Genomic DNA, 18,285 nt, shown 5'->3' with positions numbered 1-18,285 from the left:
TTCTCTTCCACATTATCAATTTCTGAAAACCAAAATTTGGGTGCAGTTTTGTTTCATCTCAGAATAAAAGCCACAGGGCAAGAACCCTTCAAAGACGTAACTCTTAATTCTCCTGGGACCGTGGTCTCTAGGCTCGGCCCAAATCCAGCCCTGGGCTCTCAATGGGCCTTGAGAAAGTTTCTTATCTGGAGGAAGCACACTGGAGCAATCACAGGCTTCCGACCCCCCAGCGTGGAGCCGCTCTGTTCTCCATGTCCTTGTCCAGTCCACCTCCCTCCTGAAGCTCTGCCAGATCTACTGCAGGACTCGACCGAAGTCTGGCACCCCCTCCATATTTCAGTGTGGCATCACCAACCGAGTGGGGATTTTGGTTTTTCCAAATGCTCACTTGACTTAATCAACTATTTGGTTTATTCTGCAATAATTATTTTACTACTTGAACGTAATGTGGTTTCAATCTTTCAGACCCCACTTTATTATTCAATGCTTTATGCATCAGAAGTTGAACATGCATGCATTAAACTGTATCTTTACATTGCCTTGCATAAGTTTATGTATTTTTCCATAAGAGCATGTGATCTTCATAGAAGCCTGACCAAAAATATTGGCCCCTTCCCATATGTTTCTCACAGATGTGTTTTTTCCACATAACAGCTGGCATTTGTTTCTTTAAATTGAAAGAGTGCACAGATTTAGTGCCGTCAAACAGCAGGGCATTGTGGGTGTCTGTGTGTCACTATATGTGGGTATGTAGTGTGTGACAGAAGGGAGGTCAGTGTTGTTGGGAGGGTTCAGAGTAGCAGGATGAAGTTGCTGTTGTTTATTTTGGACATCCGCCAGGGACTTAAGAGCCAGAACAAGACTAGCGAGTGTGTGCACACTCACATGCACACATGCATTCTCAAACTCTGGTGTTTGTGTCCCATTGCAGCTTGTGCTACTGCCACAGAGACGACAGACGGAGACAGACTGATGGACAGTTGGTATCTGAAATCACTGGGCGGCTTCATTAGCGTGGTAACATCAGACGGAGACATGGTCTTCTTGTCAGAGAACATCAACAAATTCATTGGTCTCACACAGGTGAGTACGAACACGGGCCCAGTAATGTACGCAGTGAAAGAATCACTATCCAGACAGATACTCACCTTTAGTCCTGTTATTATTAGCTGTTTGTCTATTTAGCACATGTTTTCTCTAGGTTCACTTAATCATAGGCAGACAAGATGCCATTATTAACCATAGCACAAGCCCGTTTCCTTCAAGCACTGTATGGGAGGAAGGATGTGTCACTTTTTTTGTACCCTTGCAGAAGCTCTTGGACTTATCTCATGCCTGCCAATTGCTTCCTTACACATGGCTGCGGTTTTGTAAAACTGTGGCCTGTTATCTATTTGTTATCTGATAAATTGCTGTTATGATAAAGATTAAAGATCCATAGCCTTTGTGAATCACAAGAACTTGTCCAGGTCACATTTTACTACAAAAAAATAATACAAAAGTGCATTTATGAAATGCTAAATATCATCAGTAATGGAATATTATATAAAAAAATAAATATTGGGAATTTTGGAGAAAATAATGTAAATTGTTTCTTTAAATCAGGATTTGTTTTCTTTATGCAAAATATAATTCATCTTATTTGCACAATTATTCAAACATTTGGGGTTGGTAAAAAATATATATATACTTGAAGTAAGTCTCTTATGCTCACCAAAGATGCAAAAAAAAGTAAGTAAAAATAAAAACCATATTTTTGCAATCTAATATAACTGTTTTCTATTTTAATATATTTAACATTTTCAGTGTCACATGATCCTTGAGAAATCATTCTAATATGCTGTTTTTCTGCTCAAGATATATTATTGTTATTATATTAAGTACTTTGAAGAAACTATGATGATTAAATAAGCAGCATTTATTTGAAATAGAACTCTTTTGTAACATTATGAAAGTCTTTACTGTCACTTCTGATCAATTTAATGCATTCTTGCTAAATAAAAGTATTCATTTCTTTAAACAAAAACAAATGTAATGCACATGTAATGCAGTGACAGCAGCTGCATGTGTTTCTCTGTAGGTGGAACTCACAGGGCACAGCATCTTTGATTTCACTCACCCCTGCGACCACGAGGAGATCCGCGAGAACCTCAGCCTCAAAGCCGGTACGTCACTTGTGTGTATTCAGCTTCACCAGCTTCAAATCCTGCTATATGTAGACAAAGCCTGTGAGAATGCCAGAGAACAGCCTAGAGAAAAACAGAGGAATCTGATATATTGCTCTGATGTTTTCGAGGGAAAGCCTGCATTTTAAAATGTGTTACACAGCTGAAAACATGATCACGCTAACAATTGAGTGCATGTACGACGTGAACCACAAGTTCCAATTGAAACTCTGAATTGCCTTGAAAAAGCATGCACAAGCATTTAACATTCATAACTCAGTTCAGCATGGTGTAAAGTGAAGATGAATTGGACTGTAGTGGATTTAGCCTTCGAGAAAGAGGAGATAGAGCCTCTCAAGAAATGTTCATATCGCTTCTACAAACAGACTTTCAGAAATACCAAACAAGTATGTGAGGCCTAATGTAAAGAAAACACATGGCTTCATAAGAGGAGGATTGGTTATTTGAAGAAATAACTGTCATGCCTTCAAAAACATGTACCCATAACCCCTTCTGCTTTCATTCTGCATCTCCTTTATTTGACCTCCACACTTTCAAATCTGCCTCTTTTAACCTCTGACCTCTTAAGGTCAAGTTTCATTGTGTTATTTCAGGTGGTTTCCTCCTTCACTGTAATAAAACGAGCTGCAGAGAGGGTCAGGTGGGCACCTGTGTCATGTGTCCGAAATAAGACTCACATAATGGTCTATATTCGGAATTGTTACATATTCATTTGATTGCATTTTAAAACATTATTAAAATAGTAATGTTTATTTGATAACCATCGTTTTTGATGAGAAATATGTATTAAATCATAAATCTGGAAAAAATTACGATGAAGAAAACATTTCCTATATATATATATATATATATATATATATATATATATATATATATATATATATATATATCTTTTTTTTTTTTTTTTTTTTTTTTTTATTAAACTTTAATAATATCCATTGAAACAGACGAGAAAAAATAAAAAGCATAATTTAGGAAAAAATCTAATGTATTTTTGAGGGCCCTATAAATGTAATTTTTCATTAATAATTTGTTAAATTTTATATGTTTAATGATTTCAATTTTTTAGACATGCTTTTTGATTATTTAAATTGAATGAAACCATTAAAATGGAATCTCCCTCAAAAAATTACAATAGGAACTGAAATCTTTAAATGATTTACAATTATTTTAAATAAATAAAAGTATTTTAATAAGGCCCTATTAATTAGTTGTATTAAATTGTTGTTAAATGATATGTTTTTTACTTTTTGATGACTTAAATTCAAATTAAACCATTACAATGGAATAAAAAATGCTCCGACTCTGTCATAAAAACTTTTTTTTATAAAATATTGAATTTAAAGTTAAGGCTTACCCAAAAATGAAAATTGATCCTCCTTTACCCAACCTCATGTCGTTTCAGTCCTGAATGACTTCCTTTCTTCCGTGGAACACAAACTGTTCTTTGAACGCTTGTCACTTCTGTGCAGAACATGAGGGAAAGCCTAATGGCAAACTGCTCGCTGAGAACAAGGCATGCATTAACTGTTCAAACACTCATGTTTTACTTCAGCTTGTAATTCTGCTTGGTTTTAGCTCACACGTTTATTTTTATAAAAGCGATCATATTGAAAGCTGAAAGTGCTGCAAGATCTTTTGGAATTTGATAACCCAAGAAAAATATTTGTGTTGAGTTTAGGCTTCCGTTTGCACGGAAGGAGAATGCTAGGAATGTTTTCCTGGGATTTTTGGCCCATGTCTAAACTGAGACACTCTTTACGTTTGTGTGTGTGTGTGTGTGTGTGAATCTGCAGGCATGGGAAAGAAGGGCAAGGAGCTGAGCACAGAGAGGGATTTCTTCATGAGAATGAAATGCACAGTCACAAATCGCGGGCGCACAGTCAACCTCAAGTCAGCCAACTGGAAGGTGAATAGGCTGTCTTTACCATAAGTGCTGACCTGGAGTGAGACGTCGGTCGTGTGGCTAATAACGGTGTGGGTTGTTCTTTCAGGTGCTGCACTGCACAGGGCACCTGAAGGTGTGTAACGGCTGTCCCGCACGAGTGCTGTGTGGATTCAAAGAGCCCCCGCTCGCCTGTGTGGTCATGATGTGTGAGCCCATCGCCCATCCATCAAACATCGACACACCCCTCGACAGCAAGACCTTCCTGAGTCGCCACAGCATGGACATGAAGTTTACTTACTGTGATGACAGGTACAAACACACAAACCCCTGGGGCTTCAGCAGGAGAACAATGATGACACTCATTAACATCGAACCTGTTGACAGTTCTGCTACTAAACGCCATCAATAGAGGGATAGGAATTACATTCATTGACACAAGTCAAGTTAAGTCAAGTTAAGTTAAGTCAAGTTAAGTTAAGTCAAGTTAAGTCAAGTTAAGTCAAGTCAAGTCAAGTCAAGTCAAGTTAAGCTTGTTTATTTTATTTTCAGTTTATATGAGATAATATATTTGAAACTCTGTATGCTCAATCATTTAAAATCCCTGTTTTGACGTTTTATTTTTTATAAATAAACATTAAATAAATTAAAATGATTAAAAGTAAGCAAAATATTAATGTATTGTTTTATTTACATCAAATAAAAATGGCAAATAAAAATAAAGCATTTTTTATGTTATTCCATATAATTTCATAGCATAACATTTTCAACATTTAACTAAATAAATAAATAATATATTAATAAACAAACCCTCTATAGATAGATAGATATATAGATAGATAGATAGATAGATAGATAGATAGATAGATAGATAGATAGATAGATAGATAGATAGATAGATAGATAGCTAGATAGATAGATAGCAGTTATTAATAATTTGAATTAACCTTTATATTAATTTTCATTTAAAGTTTAGTATATTTTTCATGTGCTTTTGCAATTTGTATTATTGTATTGTTATTATTTAATAGTTATATATATATATATATATATATATATATTTATTTTTTTTTTTTTTTTTTTTTAGTCATTTTACTTTGACCTTAACTTATTTTATTTCAGTTAGTTGCCAAGAAAACATTTACATTACATTTTATAATGTATATTTTATTTTATTTCAGCTTTATTTCAATTTAAAAGCTAAAAGGCTTAGTTAACAATAACAACACTAGTAGTAGGAAGAAAATGTCTTTAAAGCAAATGAGCCAAAATATAAAGGTCAGCAGCAGCAGCAGAAGGGTGAATATGTGAATGGGCACCACTTGAAATGACACTTAATTGGGCAAATAAAATGTGGTTGACACTCCATGCCCAAACAAACAGTGGCGCAGTGGAAATGTGTGACTCCCAGTGGCATCATTAAACCATCATTTACACCGTAACATTTCCTCTTGTCTCCTCTGACAAAGAGCTCGCTGTTCTCCACACAGTACACACACGGTTCAAAGTGTTCTCCGTCATGTTTTCTGTGATTAATGTCTCCACCCAGTGATCTCCAGGCCAGACCACAGCGCTAAACCTGCTTCCCTGCTAATCAAGTTACAGCACCAGAGATTCAGAATAAAATACTTACTATATTAGGATCCGAATAATATACACATTAAATGTCAAATATATTTAATATAAAATGAATATGAAATAAATGATAGTTAAAAAATTGTGAGAACCACTCCAAACACTTTTTTTTTAAGTAACACTGTTTTTAATGTTAAATTTAACTGATAATTGATATCAGAAATATAGTGCCACATCATTAACCTGCATACATGGCTAATGGCATGGCTAAGCTAGCATGAGAAACTGGAATAAAGGGAAAAACATTACATTAAAGTCCAGATGAGAAGTGTTTAATGGACATAATGATTGCTAAAATGCTGTCCTCAGTAGATGTTGAAAGCGTGCCCTGCTTTCTTCAAGAGACTTATGTCACCTTGAAGAATAAGAGAAAAGTAGAGTCATTTAATGTATTCCAGCTCCCATCTAATGGTAATTATGGTCATTATTGTGATGTCAGCTCACACAGATTCAGAGAAGATTGGTCTGAATCATGATTATTTCATTTTTGGAGCAGAGCGTCTATGGAAAGATCTAAGATCCAAGGCCTTCATTAAACAACCTCTGTGTATTTCAGAATTGTGTTTGTTCAGTTTTTCTCATTTTCTCAATGGTTTTTCTTTTTTTTCTCAAAAAAATAAAATAAAAAAACTGCCTTTTGATCAGTGCAGACTTTGCTCAGCCATTGGCTCAGATCCACCCCAGCCCCTAAACTGTGTGTGTGTGTGTGTGTGTGTGTGTGTGTGTGTGTGTGTGTGTGTGTGTGTGTGTGTCAGAGGTGGTTAGTTCAGTGACTGGTGAATAGAAGGCTCTTTAATGAACAGAGTCCTGCACACACACACACACACACACACACACACTCCTGCATACAGAGTCAGTGATCTGCAGCTGTCTGCTGTTATGTAACTTCAGTACAAGGATCAACTCAATGCACTAAACACACACTTTCAGAACTAACTAATACTGATGTAACATTCATTACACAAAAACACATAACATGACACAAATGACACATTATCACAGAAACTACAAATGTAATGTAGAAATATGTTATTTTTACATAACGAGAAAACATTTTCATAGTTGTTGTTGTTGTTGTTATTATTATTAGCAATGACTAACAATTTAACAATGTTTCTGTCAAAGCTACAAAAAGATTTTATTAAAAATAATAAATTGTATTATTTTATATCGATTTAATTGGATATTTATAGGATAGTTATGATAGCTGTTAGTATAGAGCTCACGTTCACTTCAGCATGTTTAATTTAATATTTAAAGTCGTCACAATTAACTACAATTATTCTGTACAATAATAAAATGTATTCATTATATGAAATGAATTCAATTTCAGTAAAGCGGCTGTAGGGGAGGATAGCATCAATATGGTTTGGTCTACATTTTTTTCAGCTAAATTGATTGTATTACTAAATATTGTAAATTTAAAAAGTGCCAGATTTTAAATATATAATTTTATGTTATGGCTCATAAGTTCTAATTATTCTCCCTCCGAAAACACGAGGTCTCTGAAACTCTTGATATCAGCCAAACAAATCACATGAAATGGATCATTATTAAATTGGCTTAAAAAATACTAAGCTTGTGCAGATTAAAGAACATAGCTGAGAGATTTGTACAAATGTGCGTGTGTGTGTATGTTTGTGTGTGTGTGTGCGTGTGTGTGTGTTTTAATGTTATTTGCTTCTCACCTCTTCCAGAGTCACTGAGTTGATGGGTTACAGTCCTGAAGATCTTCTGGGCCGATCGGCATATGAGTTCTATCATGCTCTGGACTCCGACAGCGTCACCAAAAGCCACCAGAACCGTACGTGTCTTTCATTTGCCCTCTTGTGTAAGAAAACCGGAAACCTTTCTTTCTTTCACGCTTCAAGCATGTGTTATTGGGAAATAATTGACCATATTTAAGAAAAGAAAATCACATCCACATGTATAATCATATGACTGCTACACACAACACACACTCCCAACATCACCTTGAATGCATAAAGATAGTGACCTCTTTACCCAGTGCTCTCATAATAATCTGAAGCCCATTCATTGTCTAATTGAACATCTTGTTGAAAAGCAGTTTAATCAGAATAACATGCATTAACTGTTCCTACTACATGACAGATATTACTGAAATAAGTGTCCAGATAGATTGTAAAACATAAAATAAAAACTTTCTTAGCCAATCCGAAATTGGCTTTGTCTAGCTTTGATCACAGGAATAACATTCATTTGAAAATATATTCAAATAAAAATATAATAATTATGTAATTATAATAATAATATGATTTTTTTGTTTTGTTTTTTGGTTGGATTTGGATTTAGTTTTTTGCATATTAAATATGTTTCTAAAAAATTAGAGAAAAGTATTTGTTTCCACAGTTTAGAATTATTTAACTCAACATAAATAGAATAGGAATTTTGCATTGACAAAAACTATTAAAGAAATAAAATCGTTATATTTTACCTTGTAATATATATTAGCACTTGTTTGCTGTTTTTCCTTCGTTATCCACTGATTATATTTAAAACACACTGCAAGCAGTATTTTTAGTTAATTAATATGAATAATAATAATAATAAATTATATTATATATTATTATTATTATATCCCAATATTACAATGAATTTAACATAACATAACAAACTTTAACACAAAGTATATATACATCAGTCATGATTGCTCTCCTCTCACTTTTTTTTTTTACCATCAACACACTGCTTGTACCTAATTGCTTTTTAGCTTTCATTTATCTGTCTCTTTCTTGTTAAGCAGAGGTGAAACCTAATATCTGTTGACGTCCACAAACACAGACTTGCCCACACACAGCAAACAACAATATATATATAAATATATATACTGAGGTCGCCTGCCCCCCTGAGTCAAATTGCATTTGAGACAAATTGCATTTCGCATGCATGTTTGAGTTATGAATACGATTCAAAAGAGCCTTATTGGATTGGTTCTATTAAGGATGAGCGGAGCAGCCATTAGGACATCTTGAACCCCATTAGGGGTGACAGAGGAGATAAGAACGCAGCTACGGTGCTCCTCAGCCGGGCCAGGTGTCCCAGATTGCTCCCTAATCAGATGCTGGATGTGGAGTGGCTTCTGTCCACCGTGACGCTAACATGTAATTAGACTCTTTTCAAAGTGTGTAGAGGAGAAAGAAGTGTTGATCTGGATTAGGCTTGTTGAGAGTGGAGCTGCCTCGTGACTGCATTCACCACTTATTTGTCTCTTTCTTTTCGAATCACTTGAACTTTTCTAAGAGCTTCCATCATTTATCAAACGACCATAAAAAATTACAAAAATAAAAAAAACATTTCCATATTTAAAGACACAGTCTTATAGATTGTATATTTCTCAGAGTGAACATGCACTCTTTGTTTAAGTGATTTTCTGCTCCCACTAACTGATGAGATACACTTTATTCTGCATTCATTTTATTACAAAATGTGCACCTGGTTACATCTACACTGCAACCCCCCCTCCCCTTTTTTGTCATATATGAAAGCAAAGAAGCAAGAAAAACAATAAACTAATAATACTAAGCACAAAAGTTTTAATGCTAAACACCTTCCCAAACTCTTTCTGTGTGCCAAGATCATCAAACATTTGTGCATTGTGTTGTGCAAAGCAAACTTCACTAATGGTGAATGCTTAGAGTTTAGTTGGCAATATGAACCTGCTCTATTAGTAGCATATCTATTGCTTCATAAATTAAAATAACAAGCATGTCAAGTCACTTTTACTTCTATAGCGCTTTATACAATAGAGACTGTGTCAAAGCAGCTTCACAGACGTAAACAGGAACAATAGCAGAATCAGTTATAGAAACTCGACTGCGGAGACAGTTTGTATTCTGCTGTACAGCAGCTCTGGAAGACAATAGTGTCAATATTTAGCTCAAGGCGGTTCAGGATGTACAGTACCATTCAACATTGTGGATTTTTTAAATCCTTTTATTCTGTAAGCATGCACTGAATTGATCAAATGTGACAATAAACAGTAAATATACATAAATTTAAATTTATGCATTTAGCAGACGCTTTTATCCAAAGCGACTTAAAGTGCATTCAGGCTATCAATTTTTACATATCATGTGTTCCCGGGAATCAAACCCACAACCTCTACCAGTTGAGCTACAGGACATTTTATTAAGATTTATATTTCAAATAAATGCTGTTCTTTTTAACAATATTTCTCAAAGAATCCTGAATAATAATTTTCTGCATGGTTTCGACAAAAATATTAATCAGCATAACAACATTTTCAACATTAAAAATAATAAGCAGCGAATCAGCATGATTTCTGAAGGATCACATGACTTGAAGACTGAGGTAATGATGCGGAAAATTCTGCTTTGCATTACAGAAATAAATCACATTTTAAAATATATTAAACTATTTAAGATAGTTTATTATTTCACAAGATTACTGTTTTTATTTTGCCTAGATGAGGTCTTTTAGAAACATCATGCAGATCCAACTTTTGAACAGTAGTGGATGTATAAAAATATCTTCCCACTATTAAAAAAAAAAGTGCATAAATATGAGAAAACATGGACTCTGTAGGAAGGAATACATGCAAATGTTTGAAATCGTTAGCGGGGCCTTTGAAAAGACCAAGCTTGTCGACACAAGGACACTGGCCTCGTCTAGAACCTGCGACTTCCTTTCCGACCGCTCGTATAAAGTCGCGAGGCTTTCTACCACAACGTGGCCGTCCTGCAGAGCAGCGCATGCACAGGCTGAGAGTGAACCGCTTGACCCCAAACCAATGCTTTCCCACGGCAGATCTGGACCGAGTCCAGGGCGAACGTGCCATGGAGACAGACTGTCAAAACTCAGATCAGCAATCCCTCATTGTCTGCGTCTCTCTGTTTGTCCTGTTGCTTATGTTAGCTTTCCCTTGATGGGTCCGGCTGTCTGTCCCAGTTTATGTTATAGCTACCCAAGACCCTCTTAGAGACCTTCAAAACAACATGTATAATGGCTGAGAAAACATTTGGAACGGCCGTTAAATCAAAATGTCAGTACAAAAGTCAGTTTTAGGAAATGCATGTGTTCTCAAGACCTTATTTTCTCTTTTTTCCCTCACTAGTGTGCACTAAGGGCCAGGCAGTGAGCGGTCAGTACAGGATGTTGGCTAAGAATGGAGGCTATGTGTGGGTGGAGACCCAGGGTACCGTCATCTACAACAGTCGCAACTCTCAGCCCCAGTGCATTGTGTGCGTGAACTACGTGCTGAGGTAAGGCGAAAAAAATGCAAGGTGACAGAGCTTGCGATGTGATGTTTGTACTGCATCTGCAGTCTGGAACTTTCTGTTCACTGCTCATCGACGCTTGTGATCCAATTAAAGACAAAAAATACAACTTAATGGGATAGTTCATCCAAAAATGTAGTCACCCTCGTGTCGTTCCAAACCATTTATGCCGTCATGTTTTCTGTGGGACACAAAGAGGAAACTGATGGATGTTCGCACAGCTCATGACTTTCTCTCTCAGCAGTGTTGTGTGTACAGCCATCAGTCGTACTCAACAGTCTCTCTTTTCTTAGTGATGTTGAGGAGAAGTCTATGATCTTCTCTGTGGACCAGACCGAGTCTCTGTTCAAGCCTCGGCACTTGAACTGTTTCTTCAGTCCATGCAAAGGAGGCCTGGGCAGTGAGCCAGGAGAAGTGCTCTTCACCAAACTCAAAGAGGAGCCTGAGGATCTCACCCAGCTGGCACCTACACCTGGTGACACCATCATCTCTCTTGACTTTGGTGAGAACGCTCGTCTTTTTTGTAGTTTGGACCGATATGTACCATTAAGGCCCGTTCACACCACCGAACGATATTGTCTGTGTATTCTAAGCGGACGCGCGTCTGCTACTTTAAATCCTCGAGCTCATTACAGCAGGATTGATTCTGATTGGTTGGCAATGTTTTTATCGTTCATCGAAAAAAAAAAAATAGTTCTGAAAGTGATTCCAACGATATCGTTTCTCTGTGCCTTTATCGTTATAGTTGTGGTGTGGACTCCGCTTTTATTTAATATTGATATTTTAGAGCTATATCTTTATCGTTATCTTTATAGTTATCGTGGTTGGTGTGAACGGGCCTTAAGTAAAAATATCTATGGAGCAGGGTGGAAGAAAGGAAATAAGACGTACACAACAGTTGAAAAGTGAAGGAACATACTGCAGTTTTCTTTTGTAGCGTTGTTTTATAGATGTATTTTTTTTCTTTTTCTCAAAGTCAAATGAAAATATAAACACTTAAACCACATAAAAACCACATTAAATTCATCGAAAGTGACAGGAAAGACATTTATATTGTTACAAAGGATTTCCATGTCAAATGCTGTTCGTATGAAATATGAAGCATATTACAGTTTCTTTAGCTGTAAATCAACACATTCAAATGGGTTTTCCTCTTTCTTTCAGGTAACCCCCAGTATGAGGAGCACCCGATGTACAGCAAAGTGTCTGCTGTCTCTCGCTCTGTTCATGATGGCCACAAGACGAGCTTCGCTGGAGACATGGCCAAGATGAGCAGCACTTTCTCTGTGCCTCAGGCTCCGCCGGCCAGCAGCTCAACTCCCAGCCTCAGCAGCTGCTCTACAGTAAATACAAATACTACATCTGCTCATTGCTACATTTTGTTTGCATAAACATTGATTACTGTACAGTATGTGGTCATAGAGTGTGTTATATATTGAACAGCCCAGCAGTCCTGGAGATTACTACACCTCAGTGGACAGTGACCTGAAGGTGGAGCTGACCGAGAAACTGTTTTCCTTGGACACACAAGAGACAAAGACTCCCTGCAACCAAGAGGTTTGCAAATATTCAAACTGTAACATCAAGAACGCTTTTATATTTCATATGAAGTACGTAGTACCTCTTTATATTTATATATACACATCTCACTGAAATTACAACTGGTTAAAATCTCTAAGAATTCTTAAATATGACAAGACAAATATTATTATTATAATTATTTTAATTGTCTGAATATACATATATAATATAATTATATAAGTGTTCCCACACAGAGCACTTGTTGGCGGCCTTTTCTTAATCCAGTCTCATCCATTAAATGAAATAATTTTATTGAATTAAAAAAATTATTATTATTATTTGCCTGCCAAAATTTCAAGCAAAGTTATGATAAGATCATGAGAAATGTAAATGCAGTCAAATATATATAAACACGTTTAAACACATACATATTTAATCAAATAAGAGTTTTTTTGTTTAGTTTTTTGTTTCAAAAAGTTTTTTTTTGTTTGATTTTTGTTTTGTTTTGTGTTTTGTTTTGTTTTCCTTTTTGTTTAAAAAAACTCCCTTTTTTGAAGGTCTTTTATCTTATCCAGAGATATTTTGTTTCCTCATGATCCTTTTAATGTCAACTGAAAAAGACCAGATCAGGTGTTGCATGCAGAATCCAGACTTGCTGACCTTTGACCTCTCTCTGTGACCTTCCAGACCGACCTGAGTGATCTGGACTTGGAGACTCTGGCCCCCTACATCCCCATGGATGGTGAGGACTTCCAGCTCAATCCCATCTGCCCGGAGGAGCCGTCATCTGAGATCGGGGCCCTGGGAACCAACCCGAAGAGCTTCAGCAACATCACAAGCCTCTTGCAGCCCTTGAGTTCCTCATCAGCAGCCCACTTCCAGCCCAACATGAGTTCAGGAGGAGACAAGCAGAGCATCAGCGGAGGCTCTGTGGAGTCCTGGCCATCTGTACCCTACAGCAGGGGTCCCATGCAGATGCCTCCCTACCATGATCCCGCCAGCACCCCGCTGTCCTCTATGGGAGGCCGTCAGAATCTGCAGTGGCCGCCTGACCCTCCGTTACACAGCAAGGCTGGGATGATGGATCCTTTAGCTGCAAAGCGCTCTTGCCAAACTGTGCCAGCAAATCGAATGCCGTCTTACATGCAAAGGTGATTCTGCGTATTACCGGGTGTTTCTCTTGGTTCGGTCTTATAAAATATCATTCGATATGCTGCAGTCTTTAGATTTGCATTGGATGACTCCTGTCTTTGTTTCACAGGCCCATGGAGAACTTTGTGCAGGACTACAGAGATATAAGTCCAGCTCGACTTGCTCTCGCTAACAGTTTCAAGCGCTCGTTCACACAGATGACAATGGTTTGTTCATATTCAACATTATTTTTAATTTTGATTTCTGAATGATCGTGTGACACTGGAGTAATGATGCTGAAAATTCAGTTTTGCATCACAGGAATAAGTTACGTTTAAAATATATTAAACAAGATGACATTATTTTAAATTGTAATGATATTTTGCAGCATTGTTGTTGCATTTATTGTATTTGTGATCAATAAATGCAGCTTTGGTGAGCATAAGAGACTTGATCGGTATAAATTATTAATCTTAACATTAATATATAATTATTGATTATATATAACAAAGGAAACTTGGTTGGTTCATTTGGATATTTTTTTTAGCATTTTACCAACCTAATGGTGAAGTACCTAATGTGAAGGTAATTGTATTACAATAATATTTTTTTAAATTAAAATCCAATAAGCAAAAAAATAAAAAGAAAGAAAGAGCTAGAGAAATCAAAAATATTTTCTGCTTACTGTCCGGAAAATAATGATCTATTAAATAAATAAAACGACATGGTTTGCTTATTTTTTCAAAGGCACACTTCCAGTCAAAACTTTGAATACTGCTTATTTTTTGTTAAATACTATTTTAGTAGTATTAATTTTTATTAGTACTTTATTTAGTACCGCATATGTTTAGCAAACATTTCGAATTTATAGTTTTACCTTTTTATTTTGGGTGATATTTATGTTTAAATTATAAGTGACCACATGCTCTCTGTATGTTTTAGAACGAGCCGCCTCCCACAAAATCCCAACACACAGTGTGGAAGAGACCTCATAACGAGAGCTGTGTCATGATGGACAGAAAATCACTCAGCACCAGCGCTTTGTCAGGTATGCTTTATTATTATTATTTCCCGATGGGAAGAAAAGTTTGGCCCATGGTTTTGCAGGGAAATCTACACCAATCAGAGCCAATCATGCCAAAAGAACACTTTGGCACCCACCAACAATCAATGCCTAGCATCTGTATTGCAGACAAAACCAATATCAATTGCTAATCAGATGAATTTATGTCTAGACAAAGGCATGGACCACGAGCACAGGAAGACCCAGTATTCAGGGAATTCAGCTGGACAAGTGACAAAGCGCTTTAGAGAAGAATGTTGTAACTACAGAGAGTTCAACATGCAGCCTTCCTCCAAGATGAATGGTGAGCTCTGAACCGACACAGACACACATCTGCTTTTACATACGTCATGCTCTGTGGATGCTGATTCTCAGAGCCGCTTGTGTTTGCAGGAATCGCCAGTCGTCTTATCGGGTCCTCCTTCGGGACCTACTCTCTGCCTGAACTGACGCGTTACGACTGCGAGGTCAACGTCCCGTTGCAAGGAAATCTTCATTTGCTGCAGGGTAGTGACCTCCTAAGAGCATTAGACCAGGCCACTTAGACCGGTTTCTACACAGAAATGCAGTCCCACTTTCCCCCCGACCCTAGCGCTCATCTCACACTCACCATCCCGACAATAAGCATCCCAGCTTCAGCACATCCCACAAACACCCTCTCACAGTCCTATCTACCTGAGCGCAAACATGACAAATGTAGCTTTGACTCTATTTTTATTGTCTACATCTTCATAAATTATACACATGTACTATTTTTTGTTTAGTTACAAGGTGGTTTCGGAATGAATTCAAGTATTTTTGGAGGAGTTGAAATGATGTTGCGTTGTGTCTCTGCTTGTCAGATCATTTCGGCGAAGCTGTTTTCAACATACTCTCCGCTTTTTTTCTCTCTCTCTCTATCAATGTCAGGACAAAAAAAGAAAAAGACAAAAAAAAAAGACTCTACTGTAAGCTACTTGTTTTAAAATGTTCTAATTTCTTTCATTTGTTCTAACTTTCCTACCTCTGACACATCATCAAAGACCCCATGAAATCAAAAGGCTAGTTTTGAGCTCATTTCTACACTAATGCAGTGGCTCCCAAAGACGTTTTATTAAATAATTCAATCAGCATTAACAATAGCTGCTCTTCATACATGTGCTGCTGTCTTTCCACTCGCACAAACACGTTCGCTCTGCATGAAGGGTTGCCAGATTTTACCAAAAAAAAACAAAAAGAACCTGGACTAATACAATGACCAAAACAAACCCTTTTAAAATGAATATGATATGCAGACATGGCAAAACAAATGTGAGAAAAATCAATTCAATTCAATTCGGTTACACTTTACTGAAAGCCCTTTATGTATAATGCATTATAAAAGTATCTTTAATGCATTAATTATACCTTGTAATGCACCTTGTGAAATCAAATGAATAATTGTAAGCACAGTTAAGACATTATAACACTTTCGGTTGTAATTATTTTCAACAAGATGTAATGTATTACAATGCACATTAACAATGCATTATACATTTTATAACCCTTTGTGATGCATTATGCATAAAGGCTTTAAGTAACGTGTTACCTTGAATTCTACTAAATAAAAAAGCAATTCAATTTATAACGAATGAATAAAATATTATTGAAAAAAGCAATAAAATGACATTGCATTATTATAATTTAACACATCAATTAGTTTTGCTTTTGATTAAAGTTTAATGATGCTTTGTTTAATTACACCTGTGCTGGCAACCAATGTGCTAGTGTACTCCTAAAAGCTAACAAAATGAATATTTGTCTTGTCACACATACTTTAAAATGATAATGCATTTAATGTTTTAATATTTGTTCAGTCAAATTATGAAATGAAAATGTCATTTTCTCTGCAGTCATTGTTGTAAATCATGATTAGCCTTTTAAAAAATCTAAAATAAATATGTGAAAGGATATAAAAAAACAATTTCATGGGGTCTTTATGCCTTGTCCTCACTGACCACTTTCAGTGTTCATGTTATTCATGTGCCTTTCTTTGTTTGATTAGTGGCAATACTGTGTTTCTGTCTCTGATCTCTGTTTATTGCCTTTTTGTGGAGACCACTTTAAAAACATATATATTTTTGTCAATTTAGCTGTAAGCATACATATTTAAAGAAAGATGCTCGAAGATTTCTACTATAGATTTCTACTTTGATGATAAAGTTAAGCATTTATCTGTCCTGGTACTTTGTCTTGTCTACTCAGTAGATGTGAATCAGAGTCCTTATCGAGTCTGCAGTGCTGGTGTCCTGAGCTCTTTCTTGGTGGCATTTTTTTTTCTTTTCTGGAAATATGCACAAATGCATATTACAATTATTGGCAGGCCAGTAGAGTTGGTTAAAAAATTGCAGTTTTTTTTTTTTTTTTTTTAATACAACAAAATTGTTTTAGATATGTTATGTAGCATATTGGATCTTTAAAAAGAGTTTAATCTTAGTGATTTTTAGCGTTGTTTAAAGATGGTGCTTCATGCATTCTGACCCATATGATTACTTGGATAATAACATTAACTCTCTTTTTATTTGAATTGCCTTTGAGGTTGTCTTTAAAGTTGAATCCTAAAGGATCTAAATAATTTCTTAAGGCTATTAGTTAAAACTGTGGCAATATGTAGTAATGTAGCGAAAACTGTGGATGACGATTCTTCTGCTTAAACACATATTCGCACTTTAGATCGGTTGAATTTTAATGTAAATCTTAACCCCTGGTGAAAAAAAAGATTAAAAGGTACAAAGATGAGGTCTGGCACACAGTCCAGTTTGTGAAGTGATGGTGTGTTTTGTGAGCAGACTGGAGATGTGTTGTCTAATGCTGGAGCCGCTGTGTGAGATGCTGTCGGACAGAGAGAGGCTGTGTACAACTAAGCAAAGCTAATTCAGCATAAGAGTAAATGCCACAAAACATGTCCAGGCCATATTTCACTTCAGAGGAAATTGAATCAAATTATATCCTAGGATAATAAGACAATTATGCATATTTTCAGCACTATTAAAATCTTATAGTGTTACTTTTGTTACAGTTACCCCCAAAACTCAAAACAAAAAAGACAAAAAATACCTAAAAATGGTGGTTTTATACGTAATTTTTAGTTTTGTTATTTAATATTTTATTATTTTGTTATATGAATTTAAATAAATACAGTTAAAAAAAACATTGTATTACAACAATGAGAGTAAGTAAAAAATTGAGACAATTATTTATTTTTATTGGTCACGTTTTACCTCCAAATAATATATATATATATATATATATATATATATATATATATATCTATATATCTATAGATATATATATATATATATATATATATATATATATATATATATATATATATATATATATATATATATATATATATATATATATATATAATTTTTATTTTGGGGTAAAATGTGACCAATGAAACAACAAGCATATATACACATATAATATATGATAAAGGTAAAAAAGCTTATTTTTATTTGTCACATTTACAAAATAAAATATATTTTGAATTTGTTATTGTAATTCTGTATAAAATTATAACAAATGTGGCAAATAAACACACACACAATATAATTTCTTTTTATTTTTATCTTGTGTGACTTT

The 18,285-nt window shown here is 35.5% G+C and overlaps 1 protein-coding gene across 1 annotated transcript in view; it reads left to right on the top strand.

The window, feature by feature from the left end:
* LOC113057223 (endothelial PAS domain-containing protein 1-like) overlaps positions 1–17,741 on the top strand; it is a 35,811-nt gene extending 18,070 nt beyond the window's left edge. Inside the window, exons 3-16 of the mRNA XM_026224452.1 lie at positions 932–1,083; positions 2,081–2,165; positions 3,983–4,095; positions 4,181–4,383; positions 7,404–7,510; positions 10,802–10,949; positions 11,258–11,466; positions 12,129–12,307; positions 12,408–12,521; positions 13,173–13,636; positions 13,747–13,843; positions 14,559–14,664; positions 14,852–14,983; positions 15,073–17,741. Of these exons, the coding sequence (XP_026080237.1) occupies positions 932–1,083; positions 2,081–2,165; positions 3,983–4,095; positions 4,181–4,383; positions 7,404–7,510; positions 10,802–10,949; positions 11,258–11,466; positions 12,129–12,307; positions 12,408–12,521; positions 13,173–13,636; positions 13,747–13,843; positions 14,559–14,664; positions 14,852–14,983; positions 15,073–15,224 (2,261 nt within the window). The 3' untranslated portion in view covers positions 15,225–17,741. The remainder of the gene's footprint in view (positions 1–931; positions 1,084–2,080; positions 2,166–3,982; positions 4,096–4,180; positions 4,384–7,403; positions 7,511–10,801; positions 10,950–11,257; positions 11,467–12,128; positions 12,308–12,407; positions 12,522–13,172; positions 13,637–13,746; positions 13,844–14,558; positions 14,665–14,851; positions 14,984–15,072) is intronic.
* The last annotated feature ends 544 nt before the right edge of the window (positions 17,742–18,285 follow it).

This window comes from Carassius auratus, chromosome 38, assembly GCF_003368295.1.
Source record: "Carassius auratus strain Wakin chromosome 38, ASM336829v1, whole genome shotgun sequence".
NCBI lineage: Eukaryota > Metazoa > Chordata > Actinopteri > Cypriniformes > Cyprinidae > Carassius > Carassius auratus.
The sequence above is the reverse complement of the archived record's forward strand: the minus strand, read 5'-3'. Positions and strand labels throughout refer to the sequence as shown.